Genomic DNA, 25,417 nt, shown 5'->3' with positions numbered 1-25,417 from the left:
GTGTGTGTGGTGTGTGTGTATACATGTGCATGTATGCATGCATGTCTCTGTATGTATGCATGTGTTTATTCACACATGTTTGAGGGTGCTTGTGTATACATTTTGTGTGTGTGTGAGTGAGTGTGTGTGTATGTGTGTGCTTTCAGGAGGGAACAGAGAACTCATGTAAAAGCTGAAAATGCCTCTTGACACAAGGGCCATACTACCTCCTAAAACCACATTTCTATAGTGAATTGTCAGGTGTGAGCATCCTCCACACCCACACACCTGAAGCCTGTCTGAGCCCACAGCAAGCCTAGGAAGCAAGCCTCCTATTGACCAGGAGAGACCTGGTGATCCACAGGTCTCAGCTGGGCATCTGACTGACCTAGTGTCACAGTGTCACTTCCAGGGTCTTCATAGCAACCTATTACTCTAGGTCAGCTAAGCTTGGGGCCTCCCTATCCCGCCAGTCTTTCTGGGAGTCTCTGGCTCTCCGGAGGATACCCCCAACTACTGATCCCCGACTGCTGACCCCAAGTGCACCTGAGCCAGTGGCTGTTAGTTTTGGCCTCACTGTTCTCCGCCCTTCTTTCAGCTCTCCAGGCATATTCTGTGGCCCAAACTTTGCTCCTGTACCGTCTTTGGCTGCGGTTTCATGCTGTTCTTTCTTCAGACATCCCTACACTGCTCTGAACAGCAGTCTAAGCCTTGAAAAGTTGGCCCAGCCAACCAGCCCCTCCCTTTCACGGGATCCCACACAGCCTTCTGGCAAGCCTAGCCTTTCCAGAGCCCACGCAGCCAAGTCAGAGGCGGCAAATATTGCCCAGCTGCATGTGCCCAGCCTAGTTTTGCTCTCCTTCCTTCCCCTCAAGTGAGCACAGACCTTACTATCACCTCCTGACCTTTCCTGGTCTTCCTTGTTAGATAGCCCCAGCTGTCTAGAAAGCCAGTTTCCCCCTCTATCCTGGTTGTCTATTTAGCCATGAGAAAATGGCCAGGGAGCTCTCCAAGAAACACAGTCGTACCCAGAGATGCTGGTGGACTTTATCAACTACGAGAAGTAAATATACGTTATGATCTTAGCAACCTTACTTCATGAAGGAGTGTTACAGCCCACTATCCCAAACTAATATATTCAGGATATCTAGAATGTTCAGTATGTCCTGAAGGGACCATATCAGAATGAAGTGTCTCGCTGGGTCTGGTGGCGCATGCCTTTAATCCCAGCACTCAGGAGGCAGATGCAGGCAGAGTGCTGTGAGTTTGAGGCCGGCCTGATCTATAAAGCGCGTTCAGGACAGAGAGAGACCTTGTCTCGAAGAGAGAAAAAAAAAAAAAAAAAGAATGAAGTGTCTCTTACACAAACCTCAAACTGCAGCCTACCCCCCAGTTCACTGTCACTACAGCTCTCCCTCTCAGACCCCAATCTCTTAAGGTTTTGATCCCTACTCATTCTACCATTTAACAAACTCAGATGAGTTTCTTCTTAAAATCAAACAAACTAAAAAAAATTACTTCTTTTATTTTTCTGAGGCTATAAGATAATTACATTGTTTCACCCTTCCTCCCTCCTCTCTTTGCTCTCCTTCAAATCTGTGGCCTCTGCTTTCATTAACTGTTGTTGCATATTATCAGAAGCCATCTTTGCTCAAATACTATGCTTTGCCCATCTTCTCTGAGCCTTTAGACCTTGTTATGTCAGTCTCTGATGCAGCCATTTGTCCTAAAGCTCTGAGCCTTTAGAAAGTGCCTTCAAGTCTCTATGTTCCTGCAAGTCCCCATGTTCCTACAAGTCCCCATGTCCCCACAAGTCCCCATGTCCCTGAAAGTCCCTATGTCCCTGAAAGTCTCCTTGTCCCTGTAAGTCCCCATGCCCCTGAATGTCCCCATGTTTCTGCAAGTCTCCATGTTCCTGCAAGTCCCCATGTCCCTGCAAGTCTCCGTGTCCCTGCAAGTCCCATGTCCCCACAAGTCCCCATGTCCTTGAAAGTCCTCATGTCCCTGCAAGTCCCCATGTCCCTGCAAGTCCCCATGTCCCTCCAAGTCCCCATGTCCCCACAAGTCCTCATGTTCCCACAAGTCCTCATGTTCCTGAAAGTCTTCATGTCCTTGCAAGTCCCCATGTCCCTGCAAGTCCATCCTTAGGATTTTATAGGTTCCACAGAGCCTCATCTTAGTGAAGTCCCCAGCTTCACCACTTCTCTGTCAACTCCTCTCTTGTTACCTGAGGCAAGCCTCAGCAGCTCCCTCAGCCAGCAGTGAGCCCTCCCTGGTCTGCCTCCCATGCCTGAGTTTGCAGTAATCCCATAAAACTTCAACTTAACAATTTAAGACTAAGATGGACATGGTGGTGCATGCCTTTAATCCCAGCACTTGGGATGCAGAGGCAGGAAGATGTCAGTGAGTTAGAGGCTAGCCTGGTCTACAAAGAGAGTCCAGGGCAGCCAGGGCTACACACAGAGAAACCTTGTCTCAAAACAAACAACCAACCAAACAAAATCAACAACAAAGAACTTGAAACTATCCTTGCTGTGCCCCAAAGCTGGGCACTCTCATAACAAGTCTAGAAACCCAGTGGTTGGCTTCTGGCACTGTCCTGGGGACCAGAGAGAAGGAGTGAGGAAACTCTGTGATCCATTGTTATATAGAAGCCGGCAAAGAAGAACCAGGAAGCTTGAAGATTGCCCAAGCCTATGGGTTGCCTTAAAGCACAGAGACATTTCTTTCCTTTTCAAGTCAGCACAAATGGACAGTGGTCTTGACAGCACTCCACAAATGAGCACTGGCTTTTCTAGGAGCCCTGTGATTGCTGACGGTCCGTTATCTCATCCTACCAAAGAGGCATCTTCAGCTTCTGAGCCTCATACAGACCATCCTAGGTTCCCCAGAATCCTGCCAAGTGTCAGCAGAAAGGACAGTCCTGGGGTTGGGAAGGCGACAAAGCCAGTTACCGCAGCATACGAGTGGCAGTAGGCAGGCAGACAGATTGATGGGGCTTCCTGGACAGCCAGACTCACCTGATCAGTGAATTCCTGGTAAAAATTAGAGGCTCAAAACTCTGTCTCAAAACAAAAACAGAAACAAAATCCCTACCAAGGGAGATGGCTCCGGGTGACTGACACCTGAAGCTGACCTCCATACACATGTTCACAATGCACACATGCACAACTCCACAAACATGAATGCACATACATGTACCAAGGAAGGAAGAAGGGAAGGAGGAAGGAAAGAGGAGGGAGGGAGGGAGGAAGGGAGGGAGGAAGAAAGGAAAAAATGGAAGGCAGGCAGGCAGGCAGGCAGGCAGCTAGCTACTGTTTGCCCTGTATGTCTGGCATCACAGGAGAACAGCAATCCCAGGAGTACCTGTTTTACCCTCAGACAAACAAACCGAGCACAGTGACTCTGAGGCTCAGAGCTCTTGCAAGGGCATCAGGCCCAACTGTAGGAAGCCCTAGGGACAGGCAGCTTGGGGTGTTCCCTGCAGAGGAAGGCGTTGACCCTCTAAGGGAGGAACTGTTCAAGCTGGTCCGAGGCTCATCTGTGGGCTTCTTAAAGGTGAAGTCAGTTATGAAGGGAGCTGACCCGGACATAACATTTATTTCATTAGCCCCGCCTTGGACCAAATGAGCAGACTGAGAACAGAAGAGGAATGATCTGTCTTTGACTCCTCGGTGAGCCCAGCTTGGAAATGCCAGGAATGTGGACGTGCTAGGGGAGGCCCCGGGGACTCCCCCAGCCGCCAAGATAGCATGCAGGAACTCTCAGGCGCTCAGTGCCACTGTCCTTTTGTCAGTGTCCCAGCTTGATGATAAGGAAAAGATATCAGCCTGAGAGAAGAAAAGGCTTCAAAATCAGGGAGATTAAAGACTAACCAACACACTCAGAAAGTCCTGATGCAGGAGGGATCTGTTATTGAGCTCCTGGCTCCTGGCAGGGTTAGCCCTGTCTATCCAAGGTTGAGAGGTCAGTCTCGTTGTCCAGGCCATCATGGGACAGCCACAAGAGGCCATGCTTTGCTTTACAGAAGGTCCCACATTTGCTTTAAAACTCTACTCTAGCTGCCTTAACGCGTCATTATTTTTATCTTGACTTTGCTCATTCTTGAGGGGACCACGGAGCAATGAAAATGTGAACTGAGGAGACAGGGAAAGAAAAAAAAATGGCTTTGCACTTTTTAGAGCCTTCACTGTGCTCTCCCGCTGCGGTTTGAAGGAGACTCCCCCACACTATGTAGCAGGGCCCTGACATGACATAAACCCACTCCATATAACAGGCTGTCTTGCGGAGGGAACATCATGGAAAACCCTGGAGATCCTTCAACCTCCAGGCCCAACAAAGAGCTCTCCTTTCATGCCTTATGGTCAGTGGGGAAGGTCAAACCCTGCTCTGGATGAATCCCCACTGAGAAGCAAGCACGTCCCATGAGAGGCTAGATATTACTGGTGGAAACCAGATGGGAAGAGATTATGTCACAGTGCAGTATGACAGACCTCTAGTGACATGGGGCAGACCCCATAGCATTGGGACTGAAGGAGAGGAGGCTGCTTGTGCAGGAAAGCCTAAAGGGAGGGAACACTGGCTGGTCAGACACACCCAAGGCTGAGTACATAAACACTGGGGTTGCCTACTCTGAGGGGCCACAGAGCTGGCACAGAAGAGAAGTCTGAGTGGATGCTTCTTTGCCTTTTGGCTTGTGACCTGGGCAAGTTTCCACCTTTCTCAGACTATGCCTTCGTATTCAAGGTGGACGTGGCACTGTCTTCTCTGTAGTGCCGTACAATATGGTTTTCATTTAAATAAAATTCTGTTCTGTTTTGTTTCTGCACAGAGCCGGTATTAGAAATGAAACTATCAGGGCTGGGAAAGAGGCTCGGTGGGGAAGGTGTTTGCTGCCTTTAGGGTGAGGATGTGAGTTCAGATCCCTAGAAATGATGTAAAGCCATCCTCAGTAGCACACAGCTATTAGCCCAGAGCTCCTATGGTGAGATGGGAGGCAGAGACGGGGGATTGCATGCCACTACACGGCACATGGCCTGCTGCGCTGGGGACAGGAGATGTCCATGCTATACCATCATGCACCATCACCTCAGGCCCAGCTCACACTCTCATACCTGCCTGGCCTCTGCTGCACATAGAACCGTAATACAGCATCTGATGATACAAGGCCATCTGTGCTCTGGCTGCAGCATGCCTTACACCGCTCCCTTCCCACACACAGCCCTGGCGTGCCTTGCTGGCCATGTGCACATGCCTGTCTCCAACCTCCAAGGGAAGCCTTCAGGGACCATCCGGGCCACAGAACTCCCCTGCTCCATCCTTTGGTTAATCTCTTTTAGTTACTTTTTCTGAGTGGGCGTCTCATTTCCTCAGATAAACCCATCATCAATCGGGTTCCTGTGAGTCATCCATGGGGCAGCCATACAGAACAGCTCTGATTTAATGTGATTGCTCATATGACACACTGTTGACTCATGAGCCTTGGTCATCCCCTGACAACCATAAAACACTAAGGCAAGACACATGCACAGTGTCTTGGGCGGGGGAGGGGCCAGATCTCAGGAGGCAGTTGGTCAGTAACTGATTAAGAAAAGAAGATACAAAACGCAGAAATCTCTTCTTGTTGAGAATACACAGAGAGTAAAATAGGCCCACAATTACATGCTAAGCCCTGTGCATCGCTGACATTTGGCACCCAAGACAGGCAACTTGCTTCAAGGTGTGAGGTTGGGACCTGTTGTAGCAAGAAGCAACCAGGAAGCCCTGAGCTCTGGCCACAGCACTAGCAATGATTTACACAGTGGCTATAGTCAGCACTTTCAAAAGTTAGAGGTTCTTTAAGGCCGCAGTGTCTTTTCAGTCAGTACAGACCTCACAGAAACAGTGTGGTTGTCAAGGAAAGGAGGTGGGCGCAATAAGGGGGGGGGTCCTTGGGGGTGTCTCCAGTCAGTACCTCTTGGTTATCCTGCCCTTTATTTTTGGGGGGGACATCTCATTGTTTCCTCAGTCTGTGATGGATGTGATTCCAGAAAGCATCCTTCTTCCATGACTCCCACCCAGCATACTTGCCTCAGTTTCCTGCTGAACACAGCAGTCCCTTGTTGAAATTTCCAAACAGTACCATGTTAAGGTGAATTTGATAAAATGCTACCACAGGCTGGCATGCAATAATTATAATACTCTGGCCGTTAATTTGGCCAGAGGGTAGTGAGAGATGGGAGTGAGCATACACTGTGCCCACAGTGAGGGCGAAAGGGCGTTACAGGGTTCTGCAATGCTGAGCCTTCAGGAGGCTCGGCTCAGACCCTTCCCAGAACCCTTCCCAGGAGCTCAGATGCACAAAGCACTTCTGTCCCTTGCACACAGAAAATGTCCCATGATTATTCAATCTAGCTGAAGCCTCCTTCAGTTTCTGAAAACAAGATAAGCCCGATGAAAAGCCAAAGAAGAGGGGGAGAAAGGAGTTTTACAATGCTGGCTGCATTTATTACAGCAGTACTCTTGGGGTGCTGTGGGATGAAACTGAAGGGGGTGACCAAACTGTGATGGAAGGATGGATGCTGATCTGGACAAATGGGTGTCGAGCTGACTGCAAAGAGAGGTGCATGAAGCAGTGAGATGGGTAACAGGATGATGGAATGGAGGGGACAAAGGGCTACACGTGGAGAAGCAAAACCAGACAGACTCCTGGTAAGGCTGTGGGGACGGCGTCGAGGAGAGGTGTGACGCAGATACAGCAACAGACACAGTGGCCTTCTCCGTCCTCATGCAGTCCCTGGGGAGGGGGAGTAGAGGATACATCTGAATTGCTATCTAGATTATATTAAGGAACACCTGTGGCACCAACGAGGTTGGTTGTATAGGGCATTTCCAGAGAGGGTTGCCAGATGGGTAAGGATCTCCTGAGGGGCAGAGCCTGTCACAAATACTGCCTGCACCATCCCATAAATGAATCAAAAGAGGAAAGGGAGGAAGTCAGTTGAATACCAGAATCCCTTTCTCTCCTCCTGATCCTCTGAGATGTGAATGAGCACCCTTACTCCCTGCTACCATGGAGCTGCTGTCCCACCATGGAGCAGCTGTCCCACCATGGAGCAGCTGTCTCACCATGGAACAGCTGTCTCACCATGGAGCTGCTGTCCCACCATAGAGCAGCTGTCTCACCGTGGAGCTGCTGTCCCACCATGGAGCAGCTATCCCACCATGGAGCTGCTGTTCCACCATGGAGCAGCTGTCCCACCATGGAGCTGCTGTTCCACCATGGAGCAGCTGTCCCACCATGGAGCAGCTGTCTCACCATAGAGCAGCTGTCCCACCATGGAGCAGCTGTCCCACCATGGAGCACATGGAGCAGCTGTCCCACCATGGAGCTGCCACCACCACATAGCTCTTACCATGATGGATGGTCTCTATCATGTGAGAGCCAAGATAAAACCTTCCTTCCTTAATTACCTTTTGCCAGGTGTTGGGTCACACTAATAAGAAATGAACAAGAACAAGAGGGGACGAGTCCAGCAACACTTTGGGGCAGCTGCTAAGGGGCAGCTGGATCTTGCACTCACGCCTCCCCAGCCTGCCTGAGAACAAGCATCTCTGCCAGGCAGCCCACAGATTCCATTGCACAGCAGGGAGCATACAGGTCAATTGTTACTCAGCGACTCCAAGACAAAGTTCAAGCACCCCTAACCTCTGTGCTAAGCCTTGGTGCCTTGATGGCTCCACTCCGAGTAGATTTAGTCATGGACCACCTGATAGGATTCTCTGCACACTGATAAGAGAGGGAAGGCCCTGGACGGCAGCAAGATGTTCATTCCACAAGGCAACACCAGGGCCTGTTTTTCTTTTTCTTTAGGAATTTGATTACTGAGGCACACTGTTAGCAAATGCTGGAAGCAGGTGCCTGAGCTGCAGAGCACCAGCAAAATGCAAGACGACAAAAGCTGGAAACAAACATCTAAGAATTCCCAGGAACCCTGCTTAGCTTCTTTGGCCTTTTTGTTTTAGTGTGTGTGTGTGTGTGTGTGTGTGTGTGCGCGCGCGCATGTGTATGTGTATGCACGCATGTGTGCGCACATGTGTGTACATGTATACATGCGTGTGAATGTGAACATGCAGTCATGCACATCATTGCACTCACGTGCTTGTTTGCCTGACTTCCCTTTCCTCCTTCCCTTCCTCTCACACTTTCTTCCTTTATTTTGTTCCTCCCATCTGCCATCTTTCTCTTCTTTCTAACGCACAACAAAGGCATTTCAAGGGACAAAGCACATGGACAGGGTCAGAGCCATTCATACCTTGCTTGTCAGTTGGAGCGTCTGCACTGGATTAAGAAGGGTGCGTGACATAGCAACCTAAGTGCTTACCGCACTCAAGCACAGCCCTTTCTCTCCTTCCCAGGGCAGAACTCTCCCTGACTATGGTTCAACTTCCAGTTCCTTCCTCATATTGGAGAATGGGGTACCCATTGGTTATGAACTGACCATGAAACTTCCTCCACGGGCACATGTGTTTAAACACTTGTGCTTCAGCGGGTAGCACTAACCAACCCAGGAGGTGTGGAGCCCTTGGGAAGTGGTTGTCTGCTGAGCAGACCTGGAAGCTTATACCTCGATCTTCTGTCTGTGTCTTTGCTCCTGAGAGCAAGGAGCCTGCCACTCCTGTCACCGCAGCCTCAGGCCACTCCTGCCAGCATGTTGTCCTCATCACAGCAGACTGCACCCTGAAAATCATGAATCTGAAGAGTCCCTTTCTTCCTCGAGCAACTTTTTCCTCAGGCATTTGTGAAAACCAGGAAGAAAATTGCTAGCACATTCCTTCTAGCTGCTGCCCACTTAGCAGTCCCATCTTGGCCACAGCTACTGGAGTTCAAGCAGCCTGGATTCTTCTTTGAGGTCCAGGTTGTCAAAAGCCACGAGAGTTGTCTCAATCTCAATTTCCCCACTTATTAATTCTGTCAAAATTTAAAGCAACATGTCCCCAGAAAACAAAGGAGAAGAAAATGCCTTGCCTAGCTCCTTGTTGTAATTACCATAGACTTTTGCAACAGCCCTTAGCATGTACATATATATGTACATATATATTTACATATGTATATGTGCATATCTATATGTATATATATGTGTGTATACACACACACACACACATATATATTTTTTTTTCAGTGCTTTTGGTAGAGAGAGGCAGATGAGGAGGGAAAGAAAGAGATAAAAAACAATCTCTTTGACCTTAAGGCCTAGCTTTTCAAATATTCCTGATCTTAACCCATGGAATGGATGCATTTTAGATCATACTCCACACACAGACACATACAAGAATAAAGATGAGGACATGATGCTTAAGTCTATTGAATGCAATGTATGCTCACCATTCCTTTTATTGCATATTGGTTTTTTTAATGTGTTGATTGGAGCCTCACTACAGTAACTCTCCTTTATTCAGTTTCGGTGGCTGGTAATCAACTGTGCCCCAGAAATATGAGATAGAAAATTCCAGAAGAGTTCATTAACTTTATATCTACTCCATTCTGCTCAGTGTGGTGAAATTTCACCTCTCTGTCACACAGGACACAGTTGTCCAGCATATCCACACTGAATATGCCTCTCTTCCTTTAGTTACTAGTATGGGCGTCACAGTGGCTCGAGTTGAGTTAACCTTATGTCACTTAGCAATGACTCTGAAGTGAAAGTGTATTTACACTGGCATTTGGTTATGACAAGGAGAAGCCATAAAGAACTACTCCAAGTTTAAAAAAAAAAGGAGGAAAAGACAATCCTGTATCTTGAAGTTGCTCGGCTCTGAACAGTTACTCTTGTTAATCTAATCTATATATTAAACTTTGTCATCAGCACGTGTAGGGTTAGGTACAATTGAGTTCGGTGTATACTATCTACCTTGGGACATCCTCATAGATATGTGGGGAGTGCGTTAATGGATTACAACCCACAAGCTGAATCACGCTACAGAACAGGAAGTTTCATGGAAGACTTTAAAAGCATTAGGTTCATTGTTTCCTTTTACCTGTTCTTTTGTTTTGTAAGACATTGCAAAACAGGAGAAATTCCAGCAGGTTTCTTATGCCTGTGCCCACAGATCACATGGTATGTTGCTTGATAATACACTGAGTTTTGTGTGTATGCTTGGTAACTGCAGCTGATCAGGCTTATTGACAAGTAGGATTTCAAAACTGCCTCTTAGGCAGGGCTTGGTGCTCTTCAGAAAGAGGGGTCACATATCTCCCATGTCTTTTCGATGAGTACTGGTAAGCAACTTCCTCCACGGACAGGGGTCTGCATACATCACAGCCCAGAAGTGTGAGCTGCCTCGGGGATGCTAAAATATGAACAGGATGCCGGCATGCCTTTCCAGACTCACAGTCCCACCATCAGCACCACTTTCAAAAGACAGTCTACCCCTGATCTTGCTCTGTGTGGCTTCCTGTCCAATTGAGAGGCCAGTCAACTATTCTGGCTCACTGTTGAGCTCTTTCTGCAGCGGCATAGCAAGTGGCTGCAGCCCTGGGCCTTTCCTTGGGTGCTACAGAGGCTTTGGGTATTTCTACCAACACCTTATTCAAAATTACTTTAGATTTATTTATTTAATTTTATGTGCATTGAATGTTTGGCCTGCATGCATTTACGTGTACCATGTTTGTCCCTGGTGAGTGTGGAGGTCAGAAGAGGATGTCTGATCCTCTGGAACTGGAGTTATGAATGGTTGTGAGCCACCGTGTGGATGCTGGGAATAGAACCTTGGTCCCCGGCAAGAACAAGAACTCTTAACCAGTGGCTAAGCCTCTACTCCAGCACCCCCTATTCTCCCCTTTTGATGGTGCTGTTTCTCATACTTAGGACGTCTTCTCCCACCCACACGAATTCCTCCTTTCCTTTCACACTGCACCCTAGACGTTCTAAGAGCCTCCTCCTCCGTGATTTCCTCTCCAGACATGAGACAAAGCTCACTGAATCCATGCAGCCACTTGCTTCCTGGAGCTGCTTATAAATATTCATAGATTGACGTTTCTAATATTTCAAAAATGTCTCTAAGAAACTTTGGGACTTAATCCTGTATGACTATTCTCTACATAAGAAGGTTTAGTATATTTCCATTGTAATACCTAAATCATATAGCTATTAAATATACCAGTTTTAAACAACTTATCTCCACATTCTGAGAACCAGTGACTACGATGATGGTAGACCCAAGAACTCTTTGTTTATTTCTAACATCCCACCATTTGGGAGACTTTAGTCTAAGACAACTAAATTCTTACATGAGTAGAGCTTCTGGGAGCTGTCTAGGATGCTGCGAGACACTCTCTTGGAAAATCACAGTTAATCACAGAAATCTGTGTTGGCTCCTGACCTACAGAGTCTCATTCATTCATTCATTCATTCATTCATTCATTCATTGTTCTGAATTTCTCTCTGTAACACACACACACACAAACACACACACACCTCTTCCTTTCCTTTCCTTTGGCTACTTACATCTTATAAAGAAGTTAAAGGCAAGCTATTCAATACTAGATGAGGAAATTTAACGCCAAAAGATGAAATAATGGGCTTCAGATCACTATAGAAAACCTGACCCCAAATCTCTTTCATTAAATAAATTGGAGTCTAGACATCTTAAAACATTGCGTCCCAGCTCTTCAGTTTCATTTCCCTTTCCCAGACTTCCTCTCTTTTACCAAATCCCTCTGCCTCACCACTGGAGAACTCCTTTAAGTCCTCAACTGTCTCCTTGTCACTAACCAATTCCCCAACGCTGTTACACTGGAATCCCACGACTTCTCCTCTCCTTCTTGCCAATTTCACTATTTATTCTGGTTTTTCTGTTACCCAACACCACACCTATGAAAACCACACAAGTCCTTTATTTTAATCTCATCCACAATTTTCAGCAAACTCACACAGTGAAGCCTGTGATGGTAACTTAACTACTGTAAAGACCTTTCCCCCTCTGTGGAGACAAAAGCCTGTTCTACCTCTTGTTGTGTGGTATAGACAATGTGGTGAAAGCAAAGGTATTCTCTCAAGTAGTCAGGTAATTCCTCAAGACATATGGTCAAGCAAATAATTAGCCCTACAAATTGAGCAGGAGATGTACCCCAGCTTACCGACATACCTGGTCAAGCTAACCTTCAGTCTTTACCAGGAGAATCAAGATCCTGTCTGGCTTCAGGAGGAAATAATGACCATTTCAGACTTGTTCTTCCTCATACTTCTAATCTGCTGAGGTTGTCAAAGGAGGTGGATGGATAGAAAAAAATACCAGCAAACAAGCAAACAGAAGTAGGGCTTGGAAGTTTGTTTTGTGGATAAAGTGTTTGCCTTGCAAGCTTGTGGGCCTGAGTTTGAGCCACAAAATCTATGTTAAAGGTTAAGCATGGTGGTATACACTTGTAATCCTAGTGCTCACAAGATAGAAATAGGTGGGTTCCTAAGGCCTGTTGGTCAGCCTCTTAGCTGCTTGTAAGCACCAGGCCAGTGAGACTGTCACATAAAGTGAAATAGACAGCATCTGAGGAATAATTTAGCCTCTGACATAGACACACACACAAACACACATGCACAGACAGACACATATACACCACACACAGATGACATCACCCTACACCCCCATACATATGTGTATACACCCATACACACACATGCACATGTGTGCACAGACAGACATGTACTTACCTCACACATATCACCTCAACCCACACACATGCATGCATGCACCTGCGCATGCGCGCACACACACACACAGCATCTCAGGAATAATACCTGAGGTTAGCCTCTGACATAGACACACACACACACACATACATGCACAGACACATATACTCACACACACACACTCACACACACTCACACACACACAGGCGCATACACAACTGCACAGACACACAGAGAGACTGTGACATTAAGCATGCACATTCTTAAGGTCTTGGCTCCACCAAGATTTAGGGCATACTGCTTAAACCCCACATTTCGTTTCCTTACTTGGCCATGGTAGGATACCGGAAGCATCAGCCTCATACCGTTGCCACGAGGATTAACTCAATTAGTAGTTATAAAAGCCACCCAGAGCAATGCTGGTTACATATTGGGCACTATATAAATGCTTATTAAATAGGCCCTTGGTTTGAACAATCCTCCTGGTGTTTCTAACACTCAGATCCTGGAGACATAGCGGTTGTGTCCATCCACACCACGTATACTCAGCCAACAGGGTCAAAATATTCCAAAGCCTTCGATACTTTCCTTTTTAGTACAAAACACAGGAAGTCTGAAAGGCTCTGTTGCTACCTATTTTGTATCAAGGAGCCTCCATGCAGATTCCCTCTCTGTGGTTGCCATCTCTTGGCTTCCAGGCTGCCTGAATTTTCCGGGTGCTTCTGAAGCCCCTCTGCCAGCCAATCTTTACACCCAGGCTCCTCCCTTTATCCTCTTCACCAGACAGGTGTGTGAGTGGACGCCCTGTCTGACAAGTGTCTGAGTGGACGCCCTGTCTGACAGGTGTCTGAGTGGACCCCCGTCTGACAGGTGTCTGAGTGGACCACCTGTCTGACAGGTGTCTGAGGGGACCCCCTGTCTGACAGGTGTCTGAGGGGACCCTTGTCTGACAGGTGTCTGAGTGGACGCCCTGTCTGACAGGTGTCTGAGTGGACCCCTGTCTGACAGGTGTCTGAGTGGACGCCCTGTCTGACAGGTGTCTGAGGGGACCCTCTGTCTGACAGGTGTCTGAGTGGACCCCCGTCTGACAGGTGTCTGAGTGGACCCTCTGTCTGACAGGTATCTGAGTGGTCCCCTGTCTGATAGGTGTCTGAGTGGACCTTGGCCTGACATCTGTCTGACCTCGCCTCTGCCACCCTCCCCTCTCCATCTTCTGTCTGGTGAGAACCAGGCCACCTCTTCACTAGTACCTTTACATCACTGCTCCAAGACCACGTGGTCCACCACAGGCCTTTGAGAATCACAAGCTACACCAGTGTGGCACCTGTTCCTCCTTCCTGCATTTTTTTTTTAGCATGTGTCCTGCCTGCCTTGCTTGCCCCAGCCAGAACACTCGTTTCCTCACTATTGTGAGAACGTAAGCTCTGTGACTGAGGACTTATGTCTGATCTCTTCACTGCTGCCTTCTGACTGCACAGTGAGCGCCTTGCACACAGTGAGCGCCTTGCGCACAGTGAGCATCCACTGCATGCCCTGTGATTGGCTGCACGCCGGCTCTCTTGTCTCCTCTTACCTAACACAGTCATCACCGTCTTCATTAGCTTCATGGGAGCCCTGCGGCGGCTGATGGAGCCGCTCGTGTGTGGAGACAAGACATTGGTTTTCCTCTTGACGTACATGTAGATGCGCACGTAGACCACCACCATGATGAAGAAGGCCAGGAGGTTTGACACGGTCCAGAAAATGAGGTAACTCCTACTGTAAATGGGGGCCAGAGAAGAGCAGGCCGAGATGTCACAGAGGCAGTTCCAGCCCAAGGTGGGGACCGCCCCCATGAAGATGGCGATGGCCCATACCAGCAGAATCAGCAGTGTCACCCTCTTTTTGGTCAAGTTGCTGTGAACTCTCATCCTCATGATGGACACATGCCTTTCCACAGCAATAACCAGCAAATTGGCCAGGGAGGCAGTCAGGCTTGTGTCCAGGAGCCCCTGGCGGAGGAACCAGCGGCTGACAGTCAACGTTTTTGACACCGGGCCAGTGTTGAACATCAGGAAGACATAGGCGATTCCGGCAAAGAAGTCTGCAGCGGCTAAGTTAGCCAGCAGGTAGTAGAAGGGGAAATGAAACTTCCTGTTCGTGATCACTGCTGCGATGACCAGGGAGTTAGAGAAGAATATAAAGAGGCAGAAAAATGTCCCAACACACAAGACGATCACAAGCTTCGTCCCTGTCCACTCGTCGGCGGTGTCTGTGTTGCTCTTGTTGTAGAAGAAGTCCATCCGCTTGTCATAGTGACACTCATTCATTGTGGAGAAGAGCCGGGCATCCTGGACAGGAACACAAGAAGACAAACATCATTAAGTGGGACCATGCACTAAGCCACCTACTGTCACCATGTCACCCCCTTCTCCAGGTGACTCCTTTCAGTCTCTTCGCTTCAGTCCATGCATCCCTACCACAGCGCATGGTTTGCACGCAAACTGTTTCCCAGGATAGGCTGAAACCTCCAGGAGGGAGAGTCTGTGTTTCTTTTATTTGCACCAGGATCCAGAGGCTCTGCCTGCCTCATGACAGGTAATTGAGTGGCTAGCTAAGGAATAAATAGATGGTCAAGGAGGCATCCGTATGTCAAGTGTGCTGTCTTACAATTTCCACTCTGTACCAGTGACAATGACAACATAGCACGGATCACTAATGAATGTTCTCTGCTGGTAGCATCCAGGCCAAATTTCTTATTTATGAGTTCTGCTCAGTAATCAAGAGCAGGCTGGTATGCCAGGCATAGTCTTGCCAAGATAACACTATTGAATTACGCTTCCATGGCAAATGCCTTCTCCACGAGATCATCCCACCCTCTACCTCCATCCAGTCTTGACCATTCTCTCACTATCATTTATCTCCAGGCTACAGGTACAATTACTTAGTAAGCGTACGGTGCAGGGGAGAGACTTTAGTCTTGATACCCGACCCTTGTCTTCTTCATCTCTTCCTCATAGTCTCCAGTGTGATATATTTTTTTTTAATGCGAGGTTTTCCAGTCTAATTACCTCGGGTCAGTTTCTGCACTCTCTAACCCACAGGTAGTGGAGGACAAGGCCTCTGCAAGTGCCACCAACATCTAGGGCTTGTACAGACATCCAATCCAAGGCGAATGGTAGGCTTCCCCAGCTAAGTGAAGGCGAGTTCTTGAGACTTGTGGGAAAGGAGACACCAAACTGTGGTCTCAGGCTTGTAGGGATGACACCGGTTCCTCTTAGTATAAGACTTCTTGGACGTCTTGGACACCAAAGACAGAGATCTTAGCCACAGCAAGGCTCTAAGGACGCCCACTTCTCGCTATGTGTGGTCAGAGCTATGAAGCGTCCTGTCAACAATCCGCTGGAGTTGAAGGTGGAGACCCTAGCTTCTGACTGGAAGGGATACCTCATTTTTTTTTTTTTTTTTGATTTTTTGAGACAGGGTTTCTCTGTGTAGCCCTGGCTGTCCTGGACTCACTTTGTAGACCAGGCTGGCCTCGAACTCACAGTGATCTGCCTGCCTCTGCCTCCCAAGTGCTGGGATTAAAGGCGTGCGCCACCACGCTCGGCTCTCATTTTTTTTTTTTTTTTTTTTAAGCTGGGATTTATCCCCTGAAGAACCAGAGGCTCAGGCTCAGCAAACCTAAGTGTTGACCTGTCTACCCGCCGAAGTGTGTGTAACAGGGAAAGGGCAGTAGGAATCTCACTTTGAAACTTCCGGCAAGATTCTGGAATCTGATTCCACACCGGAGTAGGAATTAACAGCCTAGACAACAATTTTAAGTAGTATAAGGCTGAGCTGCATCTTGATAGCCTGCTTCCCAATTTATATCTTAACTGTATAGTGATTTCTTACCTGATTAAATACCATTGTGAGATGTTTTTTTAAAGTTCACTTTTTATAATTAAACAAATCGTATAACTTTAACAGCTTTTTAGCATTCTGTTATATATTCTACGTGACCAATCCCTAGATTTGGACACCGAGGTTATTTCCAGTGTTTGGTCTTTATAAGCAAGTAATCTGTATATACATGGCCAACCAAAAGAGTGATTCATTCTTTTCAGAATGAGATAGAGGATAGCAAGGCATATGGAAAATTCTGATGGGTCTTGTCAACCTGCTTGAAAGAGAGTGTATTTCTAAGTCTGCCAGCACCATAGGAGGGCATAATGGAAAATGTTAATTAGAAATTCAATTGAATACCCAAGGAGAAAACTCAGCTTTCAACAATGTTAAAGCTTATATAAAGATTCCAGACAAGCTGAGAAACGCATGCTGTGGATGGTCTGTGGTGTCACTGCCAATCTGGAGCCTCACTGTGGAGGGGTCACTACTTGCTGGCCCTCATCACTGGCCCCCCAGCGCCATGAAGACCGCGTTGGATTCCATTTCTCAGTCTACCTCATGTGGATTCTACAGCAAGGCTCCATTTTTAAAGCAGAGGATTCAGCCTTCCCCAGACAAAATCTGATGGTGCCTCTCTCTTGGATCTGGGACGTCCCAACTCCAGTGAGACATAAATTCTATTTATATATACCTAGTCCAGGTAACTTTGTTACAGCCACAGGAAGAGATGACAGTACTGTTTCCTTTCACTAAAAATAATTTACACATTTTGTTTTGTTATATGTCCTAGATAGCTAAGAAAAACATTTTTATAACAAGTATAATATCACTCCTGAGTGATTTATTAGGAATATTATATAGAATGTTAGAAATTAGATGTTTTAAAAATCTGTTGAATTTTCCTTATTTCTTTAAAGAGAAGCTAGATTTTTAGTTTCGGTTGTTAAGTTTGGTCAAATCTGTGGTTGTGTGAGGCAGTAAAGCCTCAGTGATTGGTACTTCAAAGTCTTCAAATTCTACATTTCTTCCATAAAAATGAATTTGTATATTCCTGATCATTTTTTAATGGAAAAAATAGTTCTGATTGTTCTGAGAATAAGAAGTCGTTTTGTCTTCAGTGGAGCTGTCTCAGGAAAACTATGATTAGCAGAACTTATATTAAATAGCTCCCTCCCCACTACACAGAATTGTACATCTGAGAGAAACAGTGAGGGCAACAAAGTTCATCCTGGGAGTTAATTTAAAACAAAAAGGTTACATGAACTATCAAGCAGTAAGTGCAAATCATGGCAGGAAATTTTTTTAGGAAAAGAAAAGGCTCACCATTATTTTAGTTATAAACAACTACATAATACAATTAAAAACACACAAACAAACTGTAAATAGATCATTAAAAAGGAAGAATTGTGGGTCATTTTTTAAATTCTATTTTTCTATATCTCAGAATCTATCTATCTATCAGCTATCTATCTATGTTTGAGACAAGGTTTCTCTGTGTAGCCCTGGCTGCTCTGGAACTCACTATGTAGAAAAGACTGGCCTCCAACTCAGAGATCTTGCCTGCCTCTGGCTCCTGAGCGCTGGGATTAAAGTGTGTGCCACCACCATGTGGTGTTTAAACTTTTAAACATGATTTCATAAATTCTGTGTCCATCCTTTTAGCTGTACATTGATTGCTCTGAGAAACAAGATATGGTTCAAAGGAGAAGGCTGGGAGATGGGAGTACCCAGCCAGCCATCACCAGCTCAGCTCACTTTAGGGTTTTTTCACTGAGAACAAGGTTTATGTGGGTTTTGTCTAAGAACCTCATGTCTCTCTAAGACTTTCTGTGCTGAGAGTTGACCTCATCTGGATCCAACCTTTACCAATTCTCCCATAAAGAAAACTTCCTGCCAACACCGTCCCTTCTTTCTGCATTTGCTTCCAAGTTTACTGATGGCTCCCTGTGCGGATTAGCCATACATTAACATCTTCGCTAAGCTGGAAACCACTAAAAATCCTAGCTAGTTTAGAACTAATTGCCAAAGTAGCATTTCTTGACCTCTCTCAGACCTTTCAACGTGATTGTGTGATTTCAAAAAAAACGTTGATAAATCTGAGTCGTTTCACTCTGGCCTCGGGCTCTCTGCAAGACGCCTCTGACTCATTCAACTTGCCATCACTTTGGGAACGTGAGGGCCACGATCCAGCCTTGGCTCAGGTACCTTGCAGCCCACCAAGGCCCAGGACTTTCCTCCACATGAATGTAGAGACGCTGGTGTCCAACTCCCATCCCAAGCCGCTCTGCTCCAGCAGAGCAGGGATCTGCTATTATGCTCAGCCTGGTAGTGGAAGACTCGGTAAGCGAATGTGTGATCTTTGTCCTCAGCTGTGTTCTACTCCCCCAAAAATCAAAAGTTGGAGTTAAGCATCTTTACTGGCTTACACAACAGCCACACAGCACAATAGGGTGTTTTCGTCACTTATTAACTACATGTTCTCAGTGAGTTCATGTCTCCTCTCCAGTCTAATTTAATTACCAAGTGCATACCCTGGGCCAAGTGCTGGACTAAGCGTTTTACATGGACCACTTCATTTCATCTTCTCAACAACGATGCATAGTCGTCTTTCGGGAGGAGAAACATAAACACCTGATGGAGGTCACACAGCTGAGAGGCAGGTGTCTCTAGCTGGGCAACTTTCCCAGAAGCCCACACTACGTGCTGCTTCCTCTCTTTGGGCAAAGGCAACACTGGGAACAACTGGGAGTCCTAGATTGAATGGTAATTGCCATGAAACTGAAAAAGGGACAATTTGATCAAATCACATTCAAAGACTGATCCACAGTGTAAAGCACAGGTGTACATTCTAAACAGCCTTTGGCCCCCTCCTCTTTTAAAATAGCCCTGAGGTGAGGAGAAAAAAAAAAAGATATTTAAAAAGATACATGTTCAATTTTTACAGTAAGAAGGAAGCAATACGGTCATATCAATGATGCTAACTCTTATTTCTGCCCCATCTCAGAGGCTGTTTGTTTCTCTGCTAAAGGTTTAGGGGATTTAGTAGGTACTGACACAGACCCACAGGAGACACTCAACTTTGGAGCAATGACCACAACTTCAAACTGCAGTAATGTAAGCCTTCATAAGATGGCGGTTTGAAAAAAAAAAAAGACGGTGGTTTGGAAAGTCTATATGTGGAAGCAAATGAGAACTTCACCAGCGACGCTGTCATTTAGATCCTCCCCAACTTGTTTCTTTGAAGGGGGAAAAAAAAAAAAAGATAATCAGGCAAGTTGGAATGTGGAAACAATTATGGAAATGAAGCCATCAGAAAACCACACAAGTTGCTCTTATTCCTAGCTGTATTTTGAGAGACACATTTTGTTGCCCGGTTTTTTCACTAGGACGCCCCTCCTCTGCAAGGACAAGAGATGCAGAGACGACAAGGACAGGGCGGGCGAGTTGATGCTGCCTGTGTTTTCTCTCTCTGTGGCCCACAAAGAACAACCCTCTCCCCCTTAGAGACCTCATGGCTCAGTTGCCACCTTAGGATGCCTGCGTAGGTGATTATGCTTCTTCACTGAATTCAATAATTCATGGTAATGGTAAACAAGGACAGGAAGGAGGATTTAAATGCACCTTTAATCCCTGGGGTTCACTTTGCTACCTCCCAGGCCTCTGCACTTGCCGGCCCATCTCTGCAGCCTCCTCTTGCCCCACATACCCACAGGGCTCATTTTCCTATCTCATTCCTGAGCAAACATCATTTCATCAGACGGCCCTTCCTCATAGCTCTCTAAGGGGAACCAACCCATATGCTGTGCTCAGGCCATTTATTCCGCTCTGTGATTTGCAGCATTTCTCATCATCTGACAATCTAGTTGGGGACCTGGTTGCTCTCTCCAGCAAGAAGGCACATTAAGGAAGGCATGCATTTTATGTTGTTATGACACACCCCCGGACCCTGGAAGAATGCCCAGCACACACATGGACTCAGCAAACGCTTATTAAATACAGACTTAAGGGAAGAACCCTCAGACACCCATGCCTCGTGACTCTAACCTTCTAACCAAGCTGACCCTTACCACGTTCTGCCCCCATAGGCACACCCTCTAATTTGAGTTTCACAACTCTTTCATTTCCCTGGCTTGACTTGGCACCAAATCCTGTCAGCAGAGAGGTGTGAGGTTGGCGTCTGCTTCCCTTGAATGTGGCCTCACCAGAGCTGACAAGTCTGGGTGGTCTGAAGAGCAAATCCCACCACAGAAACTTCCTGTGTGCACAGAGCTCAGAAATATGAGGGTTCCTCTCGAAACATAACTTCAACAGAGAAAGAGAGGCAGTTGTCAAAGCTGGGCCCATCCAAGTCATAAGACAAAGGAGGAATTACAACCTGGGGACCCTCCGTATCCAGGGCTCAGGTCTGGATAAAATAGTTGGAATGAAGACAAAGATCTCCCTAGCAGACAAATCCCTGATAAATCACAGATATACCACTGTTAAGAAGGGAATCTTAACATCCGGTCCCTAAGGCTCTACCTAGTGACGTCCTTTCAAAGACTTCCCATCTGAATATGGACACAGAGAAAGCAATGACTCTTCAGTTGAGGAGCTGAGCAAGCGTTACTTCAGTCAGATGGCCAAGTCCAGTGTCAGCAGCCCAAGGTTCTATGATTGTCTAACTCTTGAAACCATGTGTGAGAAATAACGATTTACTGTGTGATTGTCTGAAGCACCCCAAACTCTGCTAACCATGTGGGGGTAAAAAACCAACCAGACAACCAAACAAAACCACCACCACCACCACCACCACCACCACCAGAAGCCAGCAGAAAAGTACCCTTCAAACCTATACAGATCTTCAGAAAGAGACGCTTTCACCACTGTCACAGCTAAGAGGCTTAACAATGGAATAGAATGTGTATCCTAAAGGTTTAGGAGATCTAAATAAAATAAGCATTTTAGTAGTAACAATATATGTGCCAGTTCAGTTCAACAGTTGTAACAAATGAACCACATTAATTTAGGATTTAACAACACAGCTCTTGTGTAGGGGACATGAACTAGGAAGTCTATTGGGTGCTCAACATTTTGGCAAATCTAAAATTGCTTGAGACCTGATAGGCTGGGGTCAGATGGACGGGGAGGAGGGATCCCCCTTTCAGAGGAATAGGGGAGGGGGATGGGGAGAAGAGGGAGGGAGAGCGGGAACGAGAGGAGACGAGAAAGGAAGTTACAATCAAGATGTAATGTAAATAAATTATTTTAAAAATTTAAAAGAAACAAAAGATATTACCACCTCCCTTATATTATTCTAAATAAATTGAAAGCATCCTCCTTACCCATGCCATGTGGATGAAACATAGACATAGCAGTTTGTCAGAGCTTACACATAAGCCAATTTTGTTGGTAATAGAATAGTAGATGCCCCTGGTAAACTTAGATAAGGCCAGTGTATTTACTTTAGGAGTACTTGCTAAAGGCAGGGCTGCTGGGGGTCAACCTCCTCATCCTGTTATAGACACCCCGTCATCTCTCTCCAGGGAGCTGAACGGTAGCCTCTGTTATTAAGAATGAACCTTCAGCTGGGAGCCTGTGCCTGTCACCAACAGTGGTCTCCAACCACTGTCCTCTGCAGAGTCAGTTAGGTCCTAGGGGAGTGGCCCCACAGAGGACCAGCAAATGCTCACTTGCTGTGACTGGGAAAAATCCCTAATAAAATGAGAAACTGGAGCTAAGGGAAATGACTCAGTAAAGTGCTCACAGACATAGAGTTTGGTTCCCAGAACTCTGGTACTAATAAAAATGCCAGGTGTAGTGGCACATGCTTGGAATCCCAGGCCTGGGGAGGAGGAGGCAAGAAGATTCCTGGGACTCACTGACTGGCTAGCCTGGCGCGAGCTCCCTCCTCCTCCTCCTCCTCCTCCTCCTCCTCCTCCTCCTCCTCCTCCTCCTTCTTCTTCTTCTTCTTCTTCTCTCTCTCTCTCTGGCTCGCTCTCTCTCTCTCTCTCTCTCTCTCTGAGAAATTGACATTTCCAAGTCATCATGCACTGAGAGACAGTGACATTCAGGACAAACTGCAGGCCAGGCTTAGCAGCATAAACAGGTGATCATGTCAGAACACGGTGCAGAGGCCTTCAGGCAGGGAGGGTGGCGTGAGACGTGTCAGCTAGTTCACCTACCACCAGCTCTCTCTAGGGAGTGGGTGGACTTACAGCGTGGTATGCACCGCAGCTTCTGCCCTTGGACTTGTTTAATAAACAGCTGTAATCAAAGGCATTGTTCCCAGATGTTCCTGATGGCTGGGGACTGTCTTAAGCCCCTTGATTAAACAGGAAACAGCAGAAACACAGTAAAGAGAGAAAAACACATGAATTTTATGCGATCAACAAATTCTCTGACTTAGTTTATCCAAATGTTATGTAAATCCTTAATTTTGTTTACCTCATTATAAAACTGTAATATGAGTCATTAAGCTAGCAGGAGATAGGCTTTGAACTTTGATCCTCATTTTTAATGCTAGTCAAATGCTTAAAATTAGTATTATTTATATATACTATGACAGTCTTTAGATCTCTGTATAATCACATTTCAGAAGCTTCACTGCTCAAAAGAGCTGGCTAATCACATGAAAGGAAATACATTCCTTAACCAAAAATTTTTTTATCTATATAAGATATTTTGACAACTTTCACCTTGCAGCCTTAACACCAATGATTTCCCATGAGAGGAAAATAATATTTCTTCATAATATAAAGTCTGCAACAGGCAAATTTTTAGACCAAACTTTTTTTGTTGTCAACTAGCTATGTGCCATACCACTTCATGTGGCCTATCTCTAGTATCCAGAAGGACATTAGGGAGTCCTAGTTTGTCCTAAACTACCTCCCATGGTGCCCAGGGACAGGTCACTGGTGGTATGCAGTGCCTTTCCTGGCAATAAGGCACCAGCTTTGCAGTAAGAGATAGGAGAGTCGGAGCCATGTTGACTTCCAGCCACCTTCTTCCCAGGTGTGCTGGCTCAGTTTCTGCTGGGCAGCCCTCTCATGGGGAGAGAGTATTAACTGTTCCTTCCTGTTTCTGCCTCAGAAATGCCATATGGCTTTGGCTGTTACCATCACTTTCCTGTGCACGCATGCATGTGGAGGCTGGTGGATGACCTCAGCTGTCATTCGCAGAAACACCATCTACCTCCTTAAGGGAAGATCTCTTACAGCCTGGCGCTTAACAATTAAGATGGGTGGCCAGAGAGCCTGAAGGGTCCCCTGTGTTGGCCTCCTTGGTGCTGGGCCAGTGCTGGGATCACTAGAACATTCCACTATGCAGCGCCTTTTTATGTAGACTCTTGGGGGCAAGCGCCTTTACCCGTGGCACCATCTCTGCAGAGCAAAGTGTTGATTCTCCTGAAGTAGCTTCTTAGTTTCTAAGATTCAGACTCTCTTTCCTGGTGCATCAAGAACTCTTTAGCTGCTACGCTGTGTGAGGATTTTCTGGCCATGTCTGTCTTCACCATCAGATTATGCGGGTCTTAGTGCACGGACAGCATTTGTGGCCCTAATGCTCAGTACAGTGTGGAGTAATTGATGTTCAATAAATGTTTAGTTGTGGTGTGAGCGTCCGCTAGTTGGTTGGAAGGAGGTGAGGTGGAGCCTAAACGTTCTGTGCTGTTTGATGCCTGGGTACCACATACTTAGAAAAGACAGGCTGAGAAATGCACGGCACCCCTCCTAAGGCCTTCATCACACTCCACTAAATATTCATTTTGCCTAACCCCACCTCTAAGTTTGTTGTAAGCAGAGCTGGTGTCCTTCTGTCTCCCACTTCTTAGAAATGCAAACACAGAATCTGGATGGTAATGGGCACATGTTTTTAGTGCATTCGGTCTGAATAATTCTCAATTCTGTTTCTAGCTCTCCTTTCACAGACTGACAACGGATGGTCTTTGCTTGACACTCCGACCCTCGGCCTATGACTGGACTTTCCTGCATTTTCTACATTGTCCTCGACATTTAGTCTTCTGTTCTCCCACCAGCCTTGAGCTACAGACAATCTTGGTTCTTAACTGTCTTTTCTTTTCCCCTTGAATTCTCTTCCATTAAAAGATAATTGCTCAGGCTGGAGAGATGGCTCAGCAGTTAAGAGCACTGGCTGCTCTTTCAGAAGATCTGGTCTTGATTCCTATCGCCCACCCTGTGGCTCCCAACCTTCTGTTACTCAAGTTCCAAGGGATCTGATGCCCTTTTCTGACATCTTGTGGGTGTCACACATGGCGTACAGAGACATATGGTACATGCAATGCATAGACCACCCACAAACATAAAATAAAACAAAAAATTAATCATTTTCAGAGGTCATTACTCAAATGAAACCCTATATGCAAATATCAATATATCATGATCGTCAGTTTGACAGGGTTTAGAAGCTCCAGGGAGAGGCACGTTTTCAGACATGCCTATAAGGGGACTACCACAGTGTCCCATGGCTGTGGGCTTGCCGAGTGCTCTGGCATAATCTTGTGGATTCTAACTTAGTTCCCTACCTGGGTATTTGCCTTCGGGACTTCCTCTGAGGACGGCTCTCGGGTTCTCACTTGAACTTCTTGTTGCTAACCTCACCACACTAGACCACCAGGCTGCACTAAAGGTCTAGTGCGACAGGCCTGTTCCTCATAATGTGGCCCCCAGCTAGACTGGCCATGCGAGCGTAAGTGAAGTGTACTCTGCACCGTCAGCCCTAAAACACTAAGCAGGCTCAGCCGTGTGTTCTTTTACGGTCCTCCCCACCTGGGCCCAGCACTGAACACAGATGCAAGGGTAAAGCCCTGGGGCAGCACAGGTGAATACAGCCGTGAAAATAAATACAGAAATTGAGAAAGTATGCTTAGAAATGATTACAATTTAACATTGCTACAAGATTAAACT

General features: G+C 46.5%; 1 protein-coding gene across 3 annotated transcripts in view; it reads right to left on the bottom strand.

Annotated features, from left to right (window-relative positions):
- Lpar3 (lysophosphatidic acid receptor 3) overlaps positions 1–25,417 on the bottom strand; it is a 63,854-nt gene that overhangs the window by 28,466 nt on the left and 9,971 nt on the right. For 2 of the 3 annotated variants that reach the window (XM_051165683.1, XM_051165681.1), the window contains exon 2: positions 14,218–14,974. In XM_051165683.1, the coding sequence (XP_051021640.1) occupies positions 14,218–14,953 (736 nt within the window). In that variant the 5' untranslated portion in view covers positions 14,954–14,974. Of the gene's footprint in view, positions 1–14,217; positions 14,975–18,677; positions 18,879–25,417 lie in introns of those variants that run through there. The other variant, XM_051165682.1, reaches the window with a different exon arrangement.

This window comes from Acomys russatus, chromosome 23 (assembly GCF_903995435.1).
Source record: "Acomys russatus chromosome 23, mAcoRus1.1, whole genome shotgun sequence".
NCBI lineage: Eukaryota > Metazoa > Chordata > Mammalia > Rodentia > Muridae > Acomys > Acomys russatus.
Note: the sequence above shows the minus strand (reverse complement) of the source record. Positions and strands in the feature narration are given on the sequence as shown.